Below are 25,197 nucleotides of genomic sequence, written 5' to 3' on the forward strand. Positions count from 1 at the left end.
TTTACGCCGCACCCAGTGACCCGATGCCCACGGCACTAATGGATTTACGATCTACGAACCGCGCACTTTGTTTATCACGTACAGCCATACTCGAAAAATCTGAATTCGCCGACGTTGGGGCCGAAAAGCATCCGATTAACTGCCGATACGACGCCATCGTATTGGCGTCTGCTGGGCGAAGGCGAAGCAAGCTGTCCGCTGATTGGACAGGCGAAGGCGAAAGCAAGCCGTCCACTGAGTGGACAATCCAGAGCATGCATTTGTGCCGGTGTCGGCGATCGTTGTTCATATACACACTCTTCATTCTCATCTTTCTTCCTAACTCTTACTCGGACAAGCAAATCCCCTATGCCATCCATAATGGTACACTCTATCCATACACCGCATCCTCCCTTCCGTGGATGTTCCACGCGCCATCGTATTGGCGTCGGCTGGGTGAAGGCGAAGCAAGCCGTCCGCTGATTGGACAGGCGAAGGCGAAAGCAAGCCGTCCACTGAGTGGACAACCCAGAGCATGCATTTGTGCCGGTGTCGTCGATCGCGGTGTACTACACCACATCCTCCCTTCCGTGGATGTTCCACGGGTTTCGGCTAGTCTCTGAATAAAACGCGGACACACAAAAACTGGATACACACACACAGACAACTCGCGTTTATATATATAGATAAGAAGATTTGTAATACCGGCTACCACCGGTGGGTGGCGCTATACGATACACATTACTCTTCCCATCATTCTGAACACCTCCCCCAGATATGCTACCCAGCAGAAATTATCCTTGGAGTACCCTCAGTCAACATGCTAAATTTGGTTGGATTTGTTCCTTTAGTTTTTAGATTTGAAGAATATATGAACAAGTAAATAAACACACACACATATATATATATATATATATATTATAGCTGGTCTATATGTATATAGATTATATATACGGTATATGTCTGTGCAGTGTCTTGTCTTGTGTTGTCTTGTCACTGAACCACTCCCTCAAACGTTTGTGAAATCGTACCAAACTTTTGGTATGCATCTATCTCCCCCGTGTGTATGTCCTAAGGGATTCTTTTTGAAAAATGTTGAATTTTTATTGATTTAATTTTTTTACTTAAATCTTCAACTTCAGTTTTTTATAAAATGTAATATCACATATATTACAAATACATTTGTGCAAAATAATTGTTTGTATCATGATTGGTGTTAACCATCACAATACAGCAACTCAGGTGCAGTCATCCATCTATATGTCCACATATCTGGGCAGTCTGTTGTCACTGAAGTACTCCATCAAACTTTGTTTTCGGTGGTTGTGAAGTGTTTTTAATCATGTGGTGGTGAGGTGTTTTAAATTATGTGGTGGTGAGGTGTTTTGAATTAATTGATGGTGAGATGTTTTGAATTACATGGTGGTGAGGTGTTTTTAATTACGTGGTTGTGAAGTGTTTTTAATTCCGTGGTTGTGAAGTGTTTTTAATAACTCGGCTGTGAGGTGTTTTGAATTACATGGTGGTGAAGTGTTTTGAATTACTTGGTGGTGAGGTGTTTTTAATTACGTGGTTGTGAAGTGTTTTTAATTACGTGGTTGTGAAGTGTTTTTAATAACTCGGCTGTGAGGTGTTTTGAATTCCATGGTGGTGAAGTGTTTTGAATTACTTGGTGGTGAGGTGTTTTGAATTACGTGGTGGTGCGGTGTTTTGAATTATGTGGGGGTGAGGTGTTTTGAATTACGTGGTGGTGAGGTGTTTTTAATTACGTGGTTGTGAAGTGTTTTTAATTACGTGGTTGTGAAGTGTTTTTAATAACTCGGCTGTGAGGTGTTTTGAATTCCATGGTGGTGAAGTGTTTTGAATTACTTGGTGGTGAGGTGTTTTGAATTACGTGGTGGTGCGGTGTTTTGAATTATGTGGGGGTGAGATGTTTTGAATTACGTGGTGGTGAGGTGTTTTGAAATACGTGGTGGTGAGGTGTTTTGAATTATGTGGTGGTGAGGTGTTTTGAATTACCTGGTGATGAGTTGTTTTGAATTACGTGGTGGTGAGGTGTTTTGAATTACGTGGTGGTGAGGTGCTTTGAATTACGTGGTGGTGAGGTGTTTTGAATTTCTTGGTGGTGAGGTCTTTTGAATTACGTGGTGGTGAGGTGTTTTGAAGTATGTGGTGGTGAGATGTTTTGAATTACGTGGTGGTGAGGTGTTTTGAATTACATGGTGGTGAGGTGTTTTGAATTATGTGGTGGTGAGATGTTTTCAATTTCGTGGGGGTGAAGTGTAATCGTCTCAAAATTCCAGTCTGCACCTACCCCTCCCATATGTATGTGCTGAGTGGTTCTTTTTTTTTTTAAATTCTATTTTTTCAACCTAAATTGCTTATTAAATGTAATATCACGTATATTACAAATAAATTTGTGCAAAATAATTGTTTGTATTATGATTGGTGGAAATCATGACAACACCGCAACTCATGTTTAGTCATTATCCTCAGCTAAAACAAGCCCCTTCCTCTGTAACAACACACGTGGTGAGGCAAGCGTAACGAGCCGAGCCAAGCTAGTACATACATATATATATACTTCGCTGAGATTCTCCTGAAGCCCAAATCCTCCTTCATAATGGAATGAACGGTGTTGAATCTTGCGGATCGTTTCCACTTGGGAATCGCCAAGCTTTACACAAAATTTGATGCAGTATTAATCTGCATTAATCTGCAGATGAACTGCATGCAGATGCAGATGCATGCATCTGCATCTGCACTGCAGATGAATCGCAATGAACTCTGTATTAATCTGCAATTCAGTTTCTTCCAAAAGCAAACAATATGCGTCAACTTCTTCACTCTCCCCTCTTTCAATGTATAGAGAAGTATCCATTCTATTAGACTTGATAGTTTCCTTTTGAGAACTCAGGTCAATTGCATAGATTGTACAAAGTTTTTCAAATGCAACCATATCCCAAATTGGATCTTTATAACCGTTGCTTTCACACTCTTTATGGTAAGACTTGTAGGCTTCCGCATAATCATTTTTTTCCCAATCAATTTCCAATCTATCTCGCGGGTAAAATGTGCCATCCAGAGAAACCCAAAGTTGTTTCACCTCAGCATTATCACTCAGCGCATTATTCTTATCAGTACCTTCATCTCCATCTGGTTTCTTAAAAATGAGCCACAGGTATCGTGGCTTTCCTTGAAGAACACCTACATTCCAAGTGTAGGTAGTGTGTTCCAGTTTAACGTGTTGACATTGTAGCGACCCATGGGTCCCCCAAGCAAGACCAGCATCAGAATCTCCTTGCTCCAGCCGGTGACGTCACCGGCGGGGAACCACGGCGCCAGAGTGGCTGGTCACGTGACCACCAAAGCGTGCCGCGTGTGCGGGTATAATCAGCTACACCTGTTGATCACGTGACCACCGAAGCACGCCTCGCCTGAGAGGCGTGGCTTTCGGTTTCGGTTTCTGGTTGTGCTTTATAAGGCAGCCCGATAAACGGGCTTTTCAGTGTTCCTGAGTTGGTTTTGAGAATAAATATCTTCTGGACGAGTCTGTGTCTTGCCCGTCATTTTGTCCGTCTCATGCTGGAGCCCGTGCTCCTTCACTGGTGACCCCGAATTTGCAACACGCGATGGACACCGCAGTGTCCCTCAATCTGCCCACCTTCTGGGAAGCACATGCCGCCGTCTGGTTCGCGCAGGCGGACTCCCAGTTCGCCCTGCGTGGCATCACGGAGGACGCCACCCGCTACCATTACGTGGTCGCCACGCTCGGCTCCGCGACCGCCGCCCGCTGCCTGAGCTTCCTCCAGAACCCACCCGCTGATGGCAAGTACGACGACATCAAGGCACTTCTGCTGGGCACGTTCGCCCTCTCCCCGGCTGAGCGCGCACGACGCCTGCTCAACCTACCTGAGCTCGGCGATACGCGCCCGTCCGAGCGCATGGACTACATGCTCGCGTTGCTCAGCGAGCACCCCTCGGATTTCCTCGGATTTCTATCTCTATATATATAGTAAAAGATTGGGGTGATTGGGTTTATACATTTTTAAGAAAGAAGGCGCTTCCAACCAGAAAGTAAAAAAAACGATGTACTCCGCAAATTTGAGCAAATATGCAAGAGCAGACCCGGTCTCAGGTGATGTTTCACCCGCTTCACAACAGGCTTCCTCAGGACAATATATCCGCGTATTCCAATAGCGGCTAATAATGCCTTATCCTCACACACATTTCCTTTTTTCCACTCGTCCATTAATTTGAGAAGACTTCATCTCCATGTTACCTTTTGATCCTCTTTCTGTCTTTCAGTCAGTCTGGGAACTTTCTGCCCTCTGTCATTTAGCTCCTCTATTTTGTCTTCATTTCTGATTTTTGAGTTGTACATTGAAATGGCTGTCATCAATTCATACTTAAACATGTATTATACAGCACTTGCAGAGCTTTGCAAAGCATGATCAACAAGAAAAAGAGCAATCGGAGATTGCAAACCCTCGCCAGGATGTATTTTCAGTGGTTTTTAAGGCTTTTGTGTTAAAACAAATATGGCGGCCGAACCACGTGATCGATGACGTCATCATTATTTTTTTTTTCTCCACCAATTTATGCCTACATGACGCTCAATAAATTTCATCTTGATTGGATGAAGTTTTGTACTTGCCGAATTATGACGTCATAATGGAGGGACATGAAATCATCATTTACATATTTTATTCGCCATGGAGAGTTCTTTACCATGAGCCATGTCTCAATTTTTTCTATTCAGCGCTTTCGGAGATATAGAGGTGCAAATTTTTTCGGTTTTTCCAAGATGGCGGCCGAACCTCGTGACTGATGACGTCATCATTATTTTTTTTTCTCCGCCAATTTTTGCCTACATGATGCTCAACAAATTTCGTCTTGATAGGATGAAGTTTTGTACTTGTCAAATTATGACGTCATAATGGAGGCATCTATGACATCATCATGAACATATTTTATTCCCCATGGAGAGTTCTTTACAATGAGCCATGTCTCAATTTTTTCTATTTAGCGCTTTCCGAGATATGGAGGTGCAAATTTTTTCGATTTTTCCAAGATGGCGGCCGAACCACGTGACCTATGACGTCATAATTATCATTTAAAAAATTCTACAGGTGGCGTTGCACCTATGGTGAAAATTTCCTGTCAATCGGACCAACGGTTGCAGAGAAAATCATATTTATTCTGTGCGGACAAACAAAGAGACAAACAAACGGACTCAAATGCAATACCCTCTCCTCTGGCGTGGGTAATTATCAAATAAATGAGACAAACACTTAAAATTAGTGCAAAATCGATTAAATGTTCATGAAATGTCAATTTTGTTGTTGATTTTTCCATGTAAAGTCCCATTCCCTTGATGAAATGGTGTATTTATGGCCTCCGGACATGTATGCTCATTGGCTTGTTCACAAGGCACTTGGAGCTATGATCTATCAGTTCTCCAACTTCTGCCAATGCTAACAATAATGCTTGGACTAACTAGACCTTGGTCATCATGGTCACAGTTGTTCTGTTACTCCCATTACCATTCCAGCTGTTTTACTCCAGGGTCTAATTTGATGGATGGTTGTTTACCTAGCAGAGTATGCTTCCTTCGAGGAAGGGTAACTGTGTTTACTTGGTGCTAGGGCTATGCTGGTGGGCATGTTTCAGTTTTGGAGCTTGGGAGTGAGCAAATAGTATGCAGGTGGGCAGGAAGAGAAGTGAAGGGGGGGGGGGGGATTTGGTTTCCTGAATTTCTCTTTTCAGATAACATTGGCTAGATAACATTGACAAATACACTAAACAGATCACAAAGACAGCCTTCTTTCACCCGAAAAACATCGCCTGTCTCCGTCCATCCCTCTCCTCCATGGCTGCAGAAACCCTCATCCACGCCTTCATCACCTCCCGCCTGGACTACTGCAACAGCCTCCTCTATGGTTCACCCTCAATAATCACCAATAAACTCCAATACATTCAGAACTCCGCTGCCCGTCTACTCACCCATTCCCGGACCCGTGACCACATCACCCCCGTCCTTTACAAGCTTCACTGGCTCCCCATCCCCCAGAGAATCCAGTACAAAATCCTCCTCTTGACCTACAAAGCCCTCCATAACCTGGCCCCATCCTACCTGACTGACCTCCTCTCCAGACACACTCCCACCCGCAACCTCCGCTCTGCTGGTACCAACCTCCTGACCCCCCCCCCCCCCCTCCATCCGGACCAAATTCAGATCCTGGGGGGACAGGGCCTTCTCCATCGCTGCTCCCACCCTCTGGAACTCACTACCTCACACCATCAGAGACTCCTCACTCACCACATTCAAAACATCACTCAAGACCCACCTGTTCAACACTGCATTCAACATTTAACCCACAGCATTTAACCCCTGACTATCTCTTCTCCTTCTCCTTCCTTTTTGCTTTGAATATTTCCCTATTGATTCTTGTTTTTTGCCATTGTTTTTATGTTTTGCTATGCATTATGTTTTGTACTCTGTCAAAGCGTCTTTGGGCTTCCTGAAAAGCGCTATATAAAATAAATGCATTATTATTATTATTATTATTTATTTTGTCCCACTCTTGCCTTACAATCTCTCCCAGTGGTTGTTGTTTTTTTCACTTCTTGTCATAATTTATGTGTAGCATTCAACAAGCTGTCCATAATTTAATGAATTTAAGCTGACCACCATAAACACAAGACTTGAGCGTTGTTGTGGTTTCAGTTGATCAGACGTATCTATCGATGTGTGCTCTACTCTTGAGCTGGACAAGTGACAAGGTGTGGATGAAAGGAACATATGTAGTTCGAATTGAATGATAATTAGAAGTTACATTTCATGCAGAAGGTAGTTTGGCCTATCACGCCTGTACTACATCAATACCACATTAATCCACATTTCAGTTTATCTACTTCTCTATTGGAGTGGGTGGGGAGCCTTTTGGCCCGTTTTGGCCTTTGGCCTTTTTTTCAGGTGGGGAGCCATATATCCTGGAATTAAAATGCATTAAATCAGGCTTTTTCCACTTTTATTTACACATCATAACCCTCAACTCCCAAGTGAAAAACAAATTCTACAAATTTCAGAAAAGTAATCAAAAATACAAAACTACTACGAAATTCTATCAATTATCTTGGTTGTATAAGTGTCCCCCCACTTCTTATAATAGCAATTGCTCAGGTGTAACCAATCACCTTCAAAATCACACACCAAGTTAATTGGCCTCCACCTGTGTTACATTGTAGTGATTCTGATTAATATACGAGAAAACAAACACGACATCATGACAATAACACCAAAGCTTTTCGTGCTGTACTCTTCAAGGCGATTCACAGCAAAGAGACTGGAAGAGATTCACTGATTGCAAATAGGACAGCTCCGAAGATGTCTTTGGCTTCGCATTGCACCAACATGGCAGCCATTTTATTTTCCAGACTGTAATTGTGGGTGGAGTCAAGCCAGCTGTCCAACCAATGTGTGTGTGAAAGGAATGTTACACACAGACGGACGAATGGACGAACAAGCGTATTGTTATATAGATGTCTACATACTGTTCTAAGCATAGTGGCAGGCAGTTTCAAAGAGCAGTTAAAGCTGGAAAATACTTTTGCAACCATCTCATCTGTTTCATCTAAACAGGGCTTGGTTGCAGCTGGCAACCATGCTTCCAGCAGCGTTAATTTTAATTATAAATAATGAATGAAAAAGTTAATTACAAACTTAGATATACTAGTACACCCGCTCACCACCGGAGCAGCAAGAAGGGTCATTCCTCTTTGGGGTATATAGATTACAGTCGATCCATGGTCGGATCTCAAGAACATTGGGTGTGTTCATTTAACAAGTTTCTTGTGGAGAGATCGCCAAGTGGTTTAAGTATTTGAGCAAGCACTCGATTCAAAACCGTTAAGGAACGGCTAGCTTGGCAAGCGCTAGCTAGCTAATTGGTAAAGGAGCACAACCCGACCTTCTCCCTTTCAGTTTCGTATCAAACAGCAGGAGCGAGTTTCAAAAGTTCGCTACAAAAATGCCACGGTAGCGGCAGAAAGGGCCATGTTATCAACCCAACATTTGTGGGTTATATAGAGTACAGTAGATCTTCGCTCAGTTCTGTAAGTAAACCTTACTTCACGGATGTTGGGATTCCTCCAAATTTCTTCATTTCGTGTTATAGCCGGCGAAGCCGGTGTTGTGAATGAACGCGTACGTATTATGTTGAAAAGCCAGATTTTGCTGGATCCCTTGAGAATTTCGAAGCTTTGACGCACCAAAATCGCTCAATGGAGGCCGCCATCTTGCGGATGCGGAAGTATGCATAAACAATAGCGAAAAAGTTCAATAGGAGTTTGTTTCACCCGTCTTTGTTTGATTCACAATCTTATGCACCTCTAATTTGTAATTAAAATACTTTAAGACCAACCTCGTTCCCCGGGCCCGCATGGGCCCTGGTTATCTTCAACGAAAATCGTCACCAAACACCGGAACCAATGAGATTCGAGCATTTGAAAAAATATTTCAAAAACCAAATCGCTCCATGGAGGTCGCCATCTTCCAGATGCGGAAGTATGCCTAAAAAAATTGCGAAAAAGTTCAATAGGAGTTTGTTTCACCCGTATTTTTTTGATTCACAATCTTATGCACCTCTAATTTGTGATTAAAATACTTTAAGACCAACCTCGTTCCCCGGGCCTACACGGGCCCTGGTTATCTTCAACGAAAATCTTCACCAAACACCGGAACCAATGAGATTCGAGCATTTGAAAAAATATTTCAAAAAAGCTTATTACCGCGTTTCGGAGGCTGAAAACGGCGTCAAATATTCTAAAATTGACGAAGAATTATTTTTTAGAAATCTCGCGGCCGTAGAGCGTAGTTTTTCACAGCCGGAAATATCCGAAGTTGAGACGGAATTCACCGAATTAATCAAGAAGGAAATTTTATAAATTTTAATCTCATCCAGAATGCAAATGGTGTCATTTTGAACTAGGTACGGTACTTACTACACCTACCTACTACCAACTACCTAACCTACTGATGCCATTGTGATGGGTAAAATAGTGGCAAGAGGCCTTGGCTTCGCCGGCTCATTGCGGCTTTGCAGTCGGGTACTAGTAGACGGCGAAGCCGGTGTTGTGAATGAACGCGTACGTATTATGTTGAAAGGCCAGATGTTGCTGGATCCTTTGAGAATTTCGACGCTTTGACGCACCAAATCGCTCCATGGAGTCCACCATCTTGCAGATGTGGAAGTATGCATCAAAAATTGCGAAAAAGTTCAATAGGCGCCCGCGGAACTATGTAACTTCCGGTTAGTGCACCCTTCGTGACAATAGTCACGACAATAGTCGAATCCATGGAGGCCGCCATCTTGCGGATGCGGAAGTATGCATAAAAAATTGCGAAAAAGTTAAATAGGCATCCCGCGGAACTACGTAACTTGCGGTTAGTGCACCCTTCGCGACAATAGTCGCGACTGGGGCATTTTCGAAATTTTTCGCTTCTTTAGTGGTAGACCTAAAAAGCCGAATTAGGCTTCAATCCCATGCTCCCATGCTCAGTAGGTTTGTCTGATTTATGATGTTGTCCTGCACCTACCGGTATATGCGGTTTACATAAAGAAAGAAAGCTCGGTTTGATTAACGACAGTCACACATTGTCGTTGAAACGGCGCTATTGTCTGATCTGTCGGCACTGATCTTAGTGTAAAGTTAAATGTAAAGTAAAGTTAGATCTTACTGATCTAACTTCTTCTGGTGGAGGAAGCCGCAGTGCCCGGAGAGAACCAGCCCTGACAGCGACTGAAGTTAGAAGACTACACACATACTGTGAAAACGTATGTTAAGCCCAGTTAAAATTTCTTAAAATAGGCCCTAAGCTAGTACATCCATAAGCTTCTTGTGACATTTATTGTATGCAGGTATTGGGGAGGACTGTCTGCTCTTCTCTTTTACCAAGTCTTCCCAGGTAGGGCAAAGGGGGGCATTAGGCTCCTCTACATTGTAAATGCATTATATTTACCTTCAAGATTTACAATGTAGTGGAGCCTCATGCCCCCTGGAGCTTAATGCCCCCCTTTGTCCTACAGTACCTACTACACCTACCTACTCCCAACTACCTAACCTACTTATGATGGGTAAAATAGTGGCAAGAGGCTTTGGCTTCGCCGGCTCGTTGCGGCTTTGCAGTTGGGTACTAGTAAAGAGCATTAGCGACGGTTTAAAAAGCTAAGCATACGTGTTTGTGGTTTCTAATATTTTTACTTGCTGTAGAAGCCGTTGCTCCCACAGAAACGCCATTAAACTATAAGCTATTTATACATGTTATCACTGCAGGAAAAACGCCTTGGGGAAGTGGGACATTATTTGTATTAATATTGTTTTGTAATAACATTAACAATATGCGATTATCATTAATTTTGTTATTAAAAGCGTCTTTGGAAAAACGCCACGATAAATCTTCTTCTTTGGACAAACGCCACAATAAAGCTAATTTAACATTGATATACACCTCAACATACAACGCCATTCACGGCAATGGCGGGGAAAACCCGCTCGGGGGAGAAAACCACCTTGGGGAGAGGGGCAAATGAATGCGCTACAACCTTCATTATGTAACTCTTGGTCATCCTGTCAAGTTTTGTTGAGATTGGATAAGTAACAACAGAATGTATTGGGGTCAAAACTTCATCAGACAGATGGACACAAATGACGTATTTTAGTATGATAAGTATAACTGGCATATGGATCAGACTAAAACTGTTAATTGGGGGCATGCTCATCTTGGAACTCAAGGAAGGACATAAAGCCGGCTGTCCACCTGGGCTTATATTTACGTTAAACATCTCATACATAGTATGGATGGAAAAGTTTAGGCCATCTTGTGCTGGTGTCTTGGGAAGAATTCACATTTCCGACATGCTTTAAACATATAGTTTATCTTGCCTCATTGGAGCCATTCCCAGACTCTAACCGCTGGGATTGTCCATTGTGAGTCTGTGGGCTTCCAGGAATTGTGAACCTCCAAAGCAATAACCTTACATCAGATCGGGACAAACGTATTCTCAGCTTCACGGAAATGATTGGAATTAATTGTTTTGTTTAAAATTCTCAAAATAGTTCAAACTCTTATAGTCAAGTGAAAACAAGCCCGGTGGTGGCTTAACGGTTAAGGTGGCTGGCTTGAGATGTTAGGGTCTTGAGTTTGAGCCCCTGTTAAAATTCCGTTGAATTAACACCACGTGGGTTGACTCAGTTTGTCATCCTCATGAGGTTGGAAAAATGAGTACCAGATGACTGGTTATAGAGAGGCATTGCATACGCAGCAGCCACGCCCCCAGAAAAACGATGCAACCAGCAGGCACAGGCTGCATACGAAACACCAACAACAATATGCTATTACAATTTGCCTTAAAAAAAATTTTTTTTTCTAATGTTGAGAAATGAATCAAATTCCCAATGCAGATCATCTTTTAAATACTCAGCAGCCGGTAAAACAAGAATTGAAAAAAAATCCTGATGGGTTCAGAATGCATCGTTGAAATTCTTACTGCAAATATGGAAGGAAAATGTGCAGTATCCATGATACCATCAGTTATTTCATGGACATATTGTTTCTTCTGAATACATGTGAGTAAATCGCCTAAAGGAGTGGTGGAGAAATGTTGACTCTGGCTCTCAGATCCCAGGGTGGTTTAGTTGGATTTGATTTGGACATTGGTGCTCGCCACTACAGATTACACATGGAACAATGGTGCACGGAGATTCCATTCGACCCACCACGCCGGCACTGCACCAACTCCAGATACATCACCCATGTACACACAAGATACATACAAGTCCGGAAAATATCCCCGTAACCTCTACCTCTAATGCAACTACTTGTGCTTGAACCAATTATTTATCAATATCGTTGTGATTGAACCAATTCCGAACAGATGCAGCACACTAGCAAGGCGCATTGTCATGCTTTAAATATATATAGGGATGCATCAAAGCATGTACTGTAGCCTTTTAAATTTTTCTAAGGTCTACCGAGAGCTGGTACATGTATTGCCTCGAGGCAATCACATAAGGAAACATACGTGTAGGTCGGCACAAATTCGAAGGATACAACACAACAACAACAACAACAACAACAGGCATTTTAAGGCCATGTTCCCTGCTAGAGCGGGGGTTAGCCTTGCGGATCCCATGACAATCTTCTCCATTTTGCCCTATTTTCTGCATCTCTCCTTGTTAACCCCCTTGCCCGCATTTCTTCTTCCACCATCTTTAGCCAAGTCTGTCTCGGTCTTCCCCGTCCTCTACTTCCTTCCACATTCATTTCCATCACTCTTCTCAACCAGTCACTTTCATCCTTCCTCAACACATGACCAAACCATCTCAACCTGTTCCTCTTCACAGCATCAATCACAGGCTCTATTCCCATCATCTTTCGCAATTCATCATTTGTCTTCCTCTCTCTCAACAATACACCACACATCCATCGAACCATTCGCATTTCCACCCTTTCCAGCCTTCGTTGCTGCTCTTCGTTCATTACCCATGTCTCGCTCCCATAAATCATAACACTTCTCACACATGCAGCATACACCTTTCCCTTCAGCTTCAACGACACTCCCCTCCTCATCAGCACGCCACTCAGTTCCCGTAACTTCTTCCATGCACATCTCACTCTAGCAACCGTTGCTGAGTCTGATCCACAGTCTGATTGGGGAGAATTCTTCATTCAGCATGTCTCCGAGGTAGCAAAATGTTTTCACATCGTCCATCTTCACGCCGTCTCCAAGATCCAACTCAACATTTCCTCCATCTGCAGCTCCCTCTGTGCACACCTTACATTTGAATGTATCTGCCACACTGGTTAATGACCCTCTCAGACAAATTCTAAGGATATGAGGAGAAAATTGAGAAATCAACACAGATTTGAACCTAAAAGATGCTGGCATCGGAATAGATATACATAACACGGTATAAACTAAATACTCAGATAGTAATGCCATAACAGGCCAATTAGACGATGTCCAAAATATCACCATGAAGCACTTTTGTAAAGCACATGCTACTCTACATCAAGGGACAGATATACCACATGGAGGTTGGAAGAGTTTACTTCTCTTTTATTTGTACTGTCTCAATAGCTTTGCGAAACTTGCTTGTGGTGTGTGACCCCTCTGCCCCCACCCAGGTCTCACTTCTCACCGATAAAGGTGGGCAGGGCTGTGCAGTTGGCAGGTAACCGCCGATGCCATTTCTGACACCAAATATAGTTATTACCATTCCTTCTGTTGTGACTGAGTGCACGCACGAGCACCAATACTGCATAGATGCTTTGGTCCTTTTGCCAAAAGGGTGGTTATAGGTTCGAGGTGTATGCATAATTACGTAGCTTTGGGAATAATTATGGAAACATTTAAGAAGACGAGCATAAAATGCTAATTCTAGAGGAAAACCAACTTTTTATTGCATGAAAATGAACTGGGGCAGAGTCCAGTCACATTTTCGGCTAAATTTGTTGCTTGATTATGGATCTTTATTTTATCTACAAGAGCGAGGCTCATTGAAGAGCAAGGTCGACCTGACGGTCGGTAGCATGACAACAATTGGGCACAACCAGCAAAGGATTAGATGGAACAGGAAAGTAAAAGATTGAAGGGGATGAAACACTGAAATCAGTAAGTAAATGGGTTGGGTTAGGAAGGGTTATTAGGGATAATAAAGATCACGGGTCAGAATGGGGGGTGACGTGAGGTGATGGTGCACAACCTGCTTGACAACCTGTTGGGAAGATTGAGAAAGAATGGCCTCTTGAAGGCAGTTCCGCAGAGAGAAGTGAGGAACAAAGGAGTTAAGGTGTGCAGGTGGGGGTTACTGTAAGAAGATGTGCATCCTGGAGTTGCTGGGGAGGGTTGGAGGACTGAAGAACAGAGGAATAATTATCGGAGAAGAGGAGGTAAAACGCAGAGAGACCACAAACCTGCCTGCGATGTGAAAGGAACATACCTTGTGCTTTGGCCTCATTGCCTAAGATTCCACTGATATTGAGAATTTTAGATTCCACAAATCCAGGAGAGATAGATGTGATGCTGGAGTGTCGGCCCATAGGGGAGAGCTGTGCTCAATTGAGCTGTGAAAAAGGCCTTGCAGATTGTGAGTATCTGATTTTTCAAGGAAAGACTTGGATCGACAGAGGATGACCAGTCTGCAGCTTCCTTTGAAAGGAATGAGCTTTGCTATGTGGTTGGATCTAGGAGAGGTCATGGCTGATGGTGAGGCTGAAAATGTCAAGAAACCGAGCCTCTTCCAGTGCCTGACCAGATAAATAGATAGGTGGGTTGGTTTGACGATCGTTCTGGAGTGACAAGGTGAGACAGTGAGATTTTTCAGGATTAAAGGATATGGTCCATTTATCAGACCAGTATCTGATCAATTCCAGATCGGCAGAGAGTGAAGAAGCTATAGTCTGCCAAGCAGTGGAATGGGTTAGTGTGTGAGACAATGTGGAGTCATCTGCAAAAAGAAAGAGAGGGTTTTCCAGGCCTTCAAAAATGTTGTTAATGTAAATGAGGAACAAGACTGGCCCCAAAATACACTGCATTGCATTGAGTTACTCTACCTTCACTGGGAGAGTGGATGAGAGGGTTCCATTGATAACAAAATGGTTAATGCGCAAGTGGAGTAAGTCAGAAATCAGGGAATAAAGGTGGACTTGTAGACCACAGCTACAGACCATGGGAAGCAAATCAAGATGCCAGACTTTGTTGAATGCCTAAGATATGTCCAAAGAGATGGTCCTGGGTTCTTGCTTGAGATCGAAGGCCTCCAACCATTGTTGAGAGAGGAGTAGCAGCATGTCCAGAGTTGAATATCTGGGATGTAATCCAAACTGATGCTCAGATATCAGGCTGTCTGAAAACAACTTGAAAACAGAAGCAATGATGTAAACTCACTGGTTTGTAGTTGAAAGGATCTGTTTTTGCAATGTTCTTGTTGACGGGAGTGATGTTTGTTCACTTTCAGGCTGATGAGAGGTGGCCAGAGTAGGATAGACTGAAATGACAGACAACGGGAACCCGTGAATGGTAGGGAACCCGAGCAGGATTTGTAAACATGCACTTTGATGCCATCTGCGCCTGTTGCTGAAACAGGATCAACCCTTGCAATAGCCAGAGGGATGTGGGCTTTGACAAGAACGTGGTCAGAAGAGCCAAGACCGTCAGAAGAAGATCAGGAGAGATTAGATGGAATGTTCGTAATTCGTGTTTCAGGAGGAAGGATGTACCAGTTGCAGAAACCTGGTTGGGAAGTTTTCAGATTGGGTCAGGCCCACAGAGTCGCAAAGGGCCTCTGCTGCAATTCCATGGGGGTTCTTGCAGAGCTACCACTGAGCCAGCTGGCCTTGTAACATTTCTGAAGAAATGGAATAGAGAGCTTGGATGGGTGGTTATGACTTGATCCATATTAGAGAAAATGGAGGTATACGGAGAGTAATCCTCATTGGGGAGAATTCTCAGTATACCACACAGAAAAACATTAGCTTGTTGTATGGAGGTACATGCAGCTAGAGGTGTTCCAGAGAGCTTGGAGGAGTTAGCATAAAGAGGTAAGTTGGAAAATTTCATTATGATGAGATAGGATAGAACTAACAGAGCAAAACTGCAGCAAAATTACAACTTCTTGTGGGGTCATACATTGCTCTAGCCCATACACCTCATGTTGTGGCTGTCCTTTAGAGTCATTTGATAAAGATGGAACAGTTAAACCTGTTCAACCATCACGCACTGTGAATTCTGAAAGGGTGATGAGGAACGGACTACATTATTTTGCTCAATGTGGGGTTCCCATTAAGTGCCAGCTTGAAATGCTACAGTAGGCTTTAAAACAGAAGTGGACAGAGATGCTATTGGCAAATGGGTCATGCTCTGGCGTCCCGTCTGCTGGCATTTGCTAGTGGACGTTAAAGATCCCACGGTGTCCTTCGCAAAGAGTGGACAAGCTATCGCAGGCACCATTAATAAAAGACAAAGTGCTGCCGTAACCAGCAAGGGGCATTGTATCAGCGGCATAGCCGCACCCCCAGCCAATGATGGTCCCCATCAGCCTTGTTCTGCATATCGAAGAAGAAGAAGAAGTCATGCTTTAATTACGATGCTGCTCGTGGATGATCTCAGTTTTGTCAACACCTTTTTTTTTTTCATTAAAACTGATCCTGATTTTTTTTTAACATTGTCCTATACCAACAGAGGAGCCAATGGAGGAGAAAGTGGCATACTTGATGGAGGAACCAATGGGGGGCTCGGTGAATCTGGCGGTGCTACTGGGAGTGCTCCTGTACATGGGTGTACTGGTCCTGAAGCAAGGGACGCCACTCGCCCAGGTATACGCCTTGATGATCGCCCAGAGGAGCGGCATATTCGTGAGAAACTGCGGTCGAATGGTGTTCCGGCCTGGAAGCAGGAATGGCTGGATCGGAAAAACAAGCGTGGTCCATTGGTCAGTAATGAATCTTCACAATATTAAATACAAATATCACAACATCATGAAAATATGAACCTCAAAAATACTTATTTCTATTTTATGTTACTATGGCAATCACCATCTGTAGGAATACTGACATGAATGTGTCATATTGGCTCAAAATAATATCTGAGTCCAGGACAAGGCAACAAGTCACGCATTGTTTACATGATCATGGGGTCCATCATCACACTCGTATTTTCATTACTGGAGCAGATTAAGACTTGAACCGAGCTGTACTACAAAGTCTGATCCTTGAACCGAGCTGTACTCGTCAAAAAGGGTAACATCATTGGTTGTTGTTGTTGTTATTGTTGTTGTTGTATAGCCCCAGCTAGTTCTCTCGAACAAGCCCATGGCACGGAGACAGCCGATTGATCTCACAGGAGTGACCCAGAGATCCCCCACATCCAGGATGGTGTACACCCACCTTTGCGAAGTCAGGGTCACAACAGAGTTAGAGAGAGAGAAGAGCCATGATGAATCCGGGCAGCAGGGAAGAGTGGAGAAGATTTGGCCCTGGACTTGCGTTGAGGAGTACAACCTCCACAAAGAGGCGTCCCCGATGGTTGTACATCATTGGGAGAACTGGTTGATGTCCAGTGGACCAAGAACAAGAACTCTACTCTATTTCATCAGAGAAACTGTCAGCCATATAGCCATGACTTCTCTTTTCTCTTACTTCAGTACAGTCTTGTCAAAAAGGGTAACATCAACATCATTGGTAGTCATGCAATAGAGTTGTGCAGTGAACAAGTTTCACTGGTACCATGAAACATGGCAGCTGTGCCATAGGGCAGAGGTGTAGTACTTCAGGGTTGGCAAAACAAAAGCGCTTTACAAATCATTAAAATGCTGCATATTAAAAGGTCAAAGGTCAATGAATTAAAAGGTCAATGAACTCCTATCATTATCTTGATCCCTTTGGTGCTTTCGTTTTCTGCCATTGCACAGATCGGAAAGCCTCCAGAGAGTACGCAGCACTCAGACATTCGGCGCAAACGCAGTCCCAGTCCAGGTGTCCTTCCTCCTCGATCAGAAGTCTTTACTTCTCACCTTAATCCGAGCATCCCAAACCCCGGATCTGGCGCAACCCCTGGCCTGACAGTACCAGGTGTTTCGACAAACTCTTCTTCTTCTACAGTCTCCATCTCTCCCACTCTCTGCTCTGTGTCGGGACTTCGTGGTGCAGTGGAGCGACGAAGGCGTGTTTCACCGGCACCGGTAATTGCATTAAAGAAATATTGAGTTTGGGGGTTATATAATGGTGTACCTGCACTGATGCTGTGCACCTGATATTTGATTTGTGTCCTTGACCTACTTTTTTCAGATTGTGGCTTAATTAACAATATACACCTTTTTCATCATAGCTTGAATGATTTTCCTCCGATTTTCATAAGGTTGAGTTATTTCTATAGATTGCAGATGGAGACACATTTTCTTAATTTACACTCTGTCCGTAAATGTTGAATCTCAAGGTCACATGGTGGTCCAAACAAATATGGCGTCATTGCTTCGTGGGCCTGGGCGATCGCTTTGTGATCGCAGATATCTAGTTCTTTTGTTGGGTTTTAATAACATCGTCTGCAAATGTTATACTTTTTATGAAATGCAATTACGATATTACAAATTTACATCATAGATGTCGACATGTTTTAAAACGTTTTAAGCATGCAATATGTTCCGATAATGTGTTCATGATGTTTTAACAACCTACAAAATAATGTTTTCATAACATTTGGCTTCAACCTTTTTCAAATATTACGAAGCTGTTTTGTATAAGCTGGGCAGTTTCGAAAGGGGCTCATCAGGTATGTTATGGAGTAAGCGGACCCATTTTGTTTAGAATTGGCTTTTTGATCCATTATTATTACACAGAGTGATTTACAGGAAATAGAGGCTGGTGTTGGCTTAGAGGTTCGGGTGCCGGCTTGGGATCCTTGGATCCTGAGTTCAAATCCCAGTCGATTGCTGAATTAATGCCAGGGGGGTTGACTTAGCCTGTCATCCTTCCGAGGTTGGCAAATTGAGTACCAGCTTGCTGCGATGAATGATCCAGGTGTGTACCCCAATTTAGAATAGGTACACCGTATCCCTGTGCATCGTAAGAGGCGTAAGGGTTGGCGTAAGGGTTGGCATCAGGAAGGGCTGGCATCAGGAAGGGCTGGCATCAGGAAGGGCATCTGGCCATAAAAAAAAAAACATTGCCTCAAACAGGGAACCATGATTGTCATGGGGCCCGCAAGGCTAACCCCCGCTCTAGCAGGGAAAATGGCCTGAAAACGATCGTTCATTCATTCATTCATACAGGGTGTTTCAAAAAGATTGATACAACTTTGACTTCCTGCCATGTCTTTGTTTTTTGACCTCTACCGTTGTCCTTTTCATGGTTTGGTGGTGTTATCATGGTATTTGTTCCCTAGTATTTCTAGCTCCGTAGCTCAACTATGCCATTGACAGTGGAGCAGAAGACAAAAGTGGTGGCTCTGTGGTATGAGACTAAATCAACAACCACAACATTTTCTGGGGGGCAGAACCACCTGAGGAGATCACTGAGAGGTACCTGAAAGGTTCTAAGGTCACATGCTTCTGCGTATTCAATGCCAAATGGAGAATGCTAGGGCCTTACTGGTTTGAGAATGACAACAGCAGGACGGTGACGATCAATGGTGAGCACTCCAGAAGTTCCAAATGCTCGAGCCCAAAATGTCACCCCAAACCAGCTCAGCATGACCTGATTTATGCAGGATGGTGCACCCCCGAATACAGCTGGTGACACCATCACTTTCGTGCAGCAGTTCTTCAGAAACTGCCTCGTTGTCCTGGGTACCCTTCTGTCTACTTCAACCACCCTGCCACACTGGATGATCTGAAGCAGGGGGTGTCAGACTACCTCCAGGCAGTGCTACACGAGACCTACAGGAAAGTTGAACAGAACTTTGTAGTCAGGATCAATGCCTGTCTGAACCGTGGAGGGGCACACATCGAGAACGTCAATTACAAGGATTTTGCGTAAATGCCAATTTCAGAACTTGGGCTCTCACTAACTCTAGCAGTGACTTTACTTCAATAGCAATCAGTGATATAAAATACCATATCATAAGCTTTCAAGAAATGTTTGGTTCAGGTTCCTGAGGTTTCTTTTTCTTTGTAAATAAATGTTTAAAGTTGTACAACCCTTTTTGAAACACCCTGTATTTTACTTTCGACATAAAACACCAGTCACCACATTAAATAGCAAGTTAACTAGAAACATTTTCCTACAGTCGTCAACAGCCAGTCAACACAAAATTCCCATGTGTTACAGAAAGTTCAGGAAAACATGAAAACAGCCATCCTGGCCAAAGAAAGCTGTTGATAAGGAAATCAGCACAGGAGCAAAGAAAGGGAATGTATTCTTCTGGATTTAACCCTCTCCTCCATCTATCTTCATCACAAATTTTCCTTCCACATCCCATGGATTAATTTAGTTTTTAACAATATTTGGTACAAAGAGGCTCTTATTCCAATATTTGTACCAATATTTGGTACAAAGAGGCTTTCCATTAACCCTTCATTTACCACTTTCTCACATATCTTTGAAATCAATTTTCTCTTCTCTTTTTTTCATTAACTATTAATAACAACTCTTGAGATAATATAATTCATACTCCTGCAATAAATTCAGGGAATACATTTAATAACACCAATTCTTTTTCCAGTTTTTTTTTTTTTGTAGCAATGCCAGATATTGCAGTGATTGCTGGAAAATTAGAGAGTTCATAGAACACCTTACCCCAGGCGGTCTTGAAAAAGCACAATGGAATGGTCTTTTAAACTCTTGCTTTGCTTGTGCGAACACGATCTATATTTCCTACGAGCTGCGATTTTGTCTGAATCTTGATATTCTCCAACACGTGGTAAAATGCAATTTGTGTTCTACATTGTTCAAGTATATAATTATTCAATTGCAATGGAATACAGATTTTAAAGGTTGTAGAAAAAAAAATTCTGGAAGTTTACCGCCGTTGATGCCGCGTCTATTACACCACCTTATTTATTTAACACGTTACATTCAATCTTCCTGCTTGTTGTTTGTGTCCTTTATGACATCCTTAAAAACAGGAAGTTCCTGTTTGTAATGATTTTCAATTTTGTTTGACTGCTAGACAAGCACAGACAGACTAAAGTTACCGTACTCCACTGCACGCATGTGCGATCAGGACGAGATTCCATACTAGTTGCTGCTAAACTGCAGAGCCAAAGTACTGCCAAACTGTAGATTTGTGTTCTGATTCATGTTCCGATTCGTGTTCTGCAGTGTTCCGAATAGAAAATTCAAGTGAAATCAAGTAGTTCCTCAATCAAAGACTGACATCTGTAGACAGACAGACCACCGCAGATCGACAAAGTGCACCAATTGCTTTACCCCACATTTAGCTTCGTGCATGTGGGACAACAATTATGTATCACTGGAACACTGCTTTTTTGTTGTTGCTCACAATAAAATGATTGTTTAGCAAAGGTAAGAAGCATAATTGAAGATAGTTTTGTTGGAACTTATTTTCGTGTAATTATTAGTTACCACCATTAATTAATACATGAATAAATTAATACATTAATCATGAATAAACCCAAAAAGAGTTTTCAAAAAATAATAATAATTTTGGAGTTAAAACTACTGTGTATCCACACCATTCAAGCATGCATTTTGATTCTTCCAACATCATATACAATATAGAAGCATTTTAAAGACATGAATATACACGTACGGTCCATGTTTCTTGGATGGAGGAATTTAAATAATTTACATGGAGACAATAACTCAAGCTTGAAAGGATGTAAATTTGTGAGTACCACCCATCATGTTTCAGTAAATGCATATTGGACCAGAATTAAATTTCCAATTCGAACCACTGGTTGATTATTTCCTGAAACACATCTGTGCTGCTGATGCAGTACCCCCTGTACGTTAGGGCAGGAATTTGAGATATGAACATATTGACAGCACATAATGGCCTCCTCTTTTTGAAAGACACAGTGGGATATTTCCATCCAATGAACTACTTTATCTGCTCATTCAGCACGTGGAATAAACGTATGCCCAAACCTCTTCCCTTCCACAGAGTGGGCGTGTAACACCTCCACGACGTGCCCCATCCCCGGACTCTGTGACTCCATTTGGGGCTGAGGAGGCACGGCGCAGGGTGAACAAAGCGCTCCATGCTCGCCTTTACCTGCTGCAACAGATTGGCCCAAACTCACTCCTCATTGGAGGAGACACACCTGGATCGAAGTTCCGTGTGTTTGTGGGTCCTCAGGTAGGTTGGTTGTTGTTGGTGCATAAATTCTAAATCTATTTAGAAATTTATAATAACTGTGATAGGAGATTAATATAAATGCCATGACAGCTGAGCTCTAAATACATTTGTTTTGAGTATGAGTGAATGGAGAGTAAAGCCAAAATTATTATCACTAGTGAGATACCCGTGCTACTCACGGGTGGGAGGCCGGAAGCACACAGGCAATGCAGATACGGCGAATGCTAAAGCATGAAACCAATAAATTCCACATTCCTGTGGCACTTTCAGTCGCACATCAGACATGGACAGCAAGTTCGTGAACGACTTCCATGAAAAACATACCCGTTCGCAAATAAACGGGTACGTTCACATATATAAACATCGATCGTGGGTCCGTGGCAAATCTGCATATGGTGATCCGCGAAGTTCACGTTCAGAAAGTAGAAACCATCACGACATGTCGTCAGTCACTTGAACTCGATATCTTTTTTTTCATTCCAAACAACATAACTCCAATCACAAATTCATCACAAAATAAACTTTTAACAACATTGTTAATGTTTCCTTCATTGTAAAAACTACCAAGTCCACAGTTAAAAGGATTTTGAGCCGATAGGTGTTACGGCCTCGGCAAGATCGATGGAGACAGCGATCTGTTGGCTTATACACCACCCAAATAGCTATGTGGAATTCTCTCATGCAGAGATTAAACTCACGCCGGTTGAACTTTGGCCGAGGTCATTATTTACTTTTAATGATGTTTATATATGAATCAAAAAGAAGATACTTGGTTTTGGGTCGTCCTTTCCACATATCTCGTGGGATTGTGAGTTAGAGAGACGACCGTGATGGCGGGGAGGGGGTTGGCATTCTCTCAAGCAGGGATTCAACCCATGTCCTTATAAAAGGTCTTTATCCGAGGTCACCGAGTCCGATCTGTGCAGCTGTGCAGCTGTGCAGCGATCGGTGCAGACGTTTGTGCAGCACCCGGGAAAATAACGTTATGCGGGAGTCCAAACCTGAAAATGCTGGAGGCCAAAGCTGAAATTGGAAAAACATTATAGCCTATTTTACTTCAGGAGATCCCAGGATTACCCACCCAAAATATCGTTGCGATCGGTTCAGCCGTTTTTGCGGTACCTTCGAACAGACGGACGGACTGACATTTGGTGAATTATAGTAAGATTATTATTATAATCAGAATCCTCATCATAAATTCTCCTCATTATCATCATAATCATCATATGTTATCAATTTGGTCCACAACACTTTTTTAAAAGTATGATGAGCTAAAAATATTTAAGTAGGCTGATTTTTGCAGTGGTTTATATACATACACCCCTTGTTATACGGCAAGTCAATATACGGAATTTCGTTATAACACAACATATAAATTATGGATCCAATTCGTTATATGTTACAAAAATTCTCTTTTATGAATTTTGAATCTCTAAATAAAAAAATTTTTAATTGGGGGAGCTGGGAAAATTGGGGCAGAAATCGAGCAGGGCACAGTCTGTCCCGTCATTTGTGCTAGCGTGCATTTCATACTGCGCTGATTTCCCACGCTCTAAAAATAAGTCAAGATGTCTGGAAAAAGGCCATTAAGTACAAGTGATTGCAGAAGTGCTAAAAGAGACCGAAAAGCAACTATCTTGGATGCAAAGGGTTTTTTTTCCATAGGAACGCATATCCAATTATATTATGGAAGTCAATGGGAAAATAGGGTTCGCTATACGGAATTTCGCTTTACATACAACTTTTCAAGAATGTATATATTCCACGAATCGAGGGATGAGTGGACTGCAAATCTTTGTTTTAGTCTTTCCTTGAATAAAAATGCTTTTTTTTTTTAGCTGCATTTAATTTTGAGATTTTTAAATAAGAAAAGCAGGCAATATATGAAGAGCATTACAATCATCAAAATATATAAATGCATTTCAATTGCAGTACTTTGACCTGTTTTCTCACTCAGGCATGCTCTGTCGCTTATATCTGATTATTTGAAATACCACGAGGATGGAACTTCACATCCAGCCTATATCGGATTTGCCAACCTTTCATTTTAAACATTGAATAGACATTATCGATAATTTATAAGTGCATTAAGTGCCTTCCATCCATGTCTTTAATACTGCCAATGTTGGAGCCACACGGACAAGATGCCTGATTTTTGCTCCCATCTTGTTTTCACAATGGATATAAGCTCATGATGTGTATGTATTCAGCTGATCTGTCTGTTTGTTCAGTGAAAGAGAAGAGATAGCAGGCTCGATGAGGCACAGCATCAGAGCTCCGACTACCCATCCCCTTTCCCAGCCACACTGCCCCTCACCTCAACAATGGCCACTGTGGCAGAAATTAACCAATGATGATAGACCGTGTCCAGGTGAACATTGCAGAGGTACTGAGGAGTATTGAAGTGGATGAACTGGAAAATATAGAGAATGCCAAGAAAAACACTTTTCAAAGCTGGGTCTGTTCATCACAAAGCTGCTGCAGGAAATGGCTCGCTGTCTTGGCAAATTGCTCCAGTGAAGGATCTTCCTTTGGGGCAAGGCCACGCTGGACAAGTACCCATTTGACTGGTGATTTTATGCAGTTTTTCTAATGCTTTCATCCAGCCAAGATGCAGGGATTAGTCCATGGGCAACTTTTAGCATCATGTAGTTGCCACAATACAAGGAGCAGGACACAGGCATGCACATACCGGTTCGAATTATCTGCGACTTGGAAGGTCCAAAACGTACCAGGATTGAACGTGCTATTGGGCATGCTTCCTGATGGACTCCTTGGGTTTCTCACCGCACTGAGACCAATGTTATTTCTGCTTCTGTAAAGACAAGGATGTTGTGATTTCAATAACGCTCATGACAAAGACAAAAGGCCTGAGGAAAGGTAGTGGGGAGAGTAGAGGGGTGGGGAATGGGAAGAGCAGGAAGTGGAGGGGACAGGAGGGAGCAGGAGGGATGAGGAGAGCAGGAGGGATCAGGAGGACTGTAAGGAGCAGGAGGATGGGAAGGGGGAAAACATACCCCCGGCCTGTGCTCCTTAAGGCACCATTGCTATTCCGAAGTGGGTGAACACCATGGGGCTGGCACAGCAGGTGTCTCGAAAAATTTCCCCATTGCTAGCAAATTCCACCCATCGCTTTGCTGAATATGGAGAAGGAGGGATCTTCTTCGTCTTCTTTTTAAGTTTTATGGCATTTTCAGAACCGAGAGGCTTTATATACACCATGCTCATGGTGTATATAAAGGCATGTTTTGCTATGCATTATGTTTTGCACTCTGTCAAAGCGTCTTTGGGCTTCCTGAAAAGCGCTATATGAAATAAATGCATTATTATTATTATTATTATTATGCATCCAGACATAACAGTGGTGAACAAATGAGCCTTTTGGCACCCTTGTAGA

The 25,197-nt window shown here is 42.7% G+C and overlaps 1 protein-coding gene across 1 annotated transcript in view; it reads left to right on the forward strand.

The window, feature by feature from the left end:
- The window catches only part of LOC137421284 (mitogen-activated protein kinase kinase kinase 1-like), a 180,172-nt gene that overhangs the window by 31,481 nt on the left and 123,494 nt on the right, over positions 1 to 25,197 (forward strand). The window contains exons 2-4 of the mRNA XM_078772634.1: positions 16,227 to 16,476; positions 17,455 to 17,724; positions 21,606 to 21,800. Coding sequence (XP_078628760.1) covers positions 16,227 to 16,476; positions 17,455 to 17,724; positions 21,606 to 21,800 — 715 coding nt within the window. The remainder of the gene's footprint in view (positions 1 to 16,226; positions 16,477 to 17,454; positions 17,725 to 21,605; positions 21,801 to 25,197) is intronic.

This window comes from Myxine glutinosa, chromosome 2, assembly GCF_964187855.1.
Source record: "Myxine glutinosa chromosome 2, kmMyxGlut1.1, whole genome shotgun sequence".
In the NCBI taxonomy this organism is placed as follows: Eukaryota; Metazoa; Chordata; class Myxini; order Myxiniformes; family Myxinidae; genus Myxine; species Myxine glutinosa.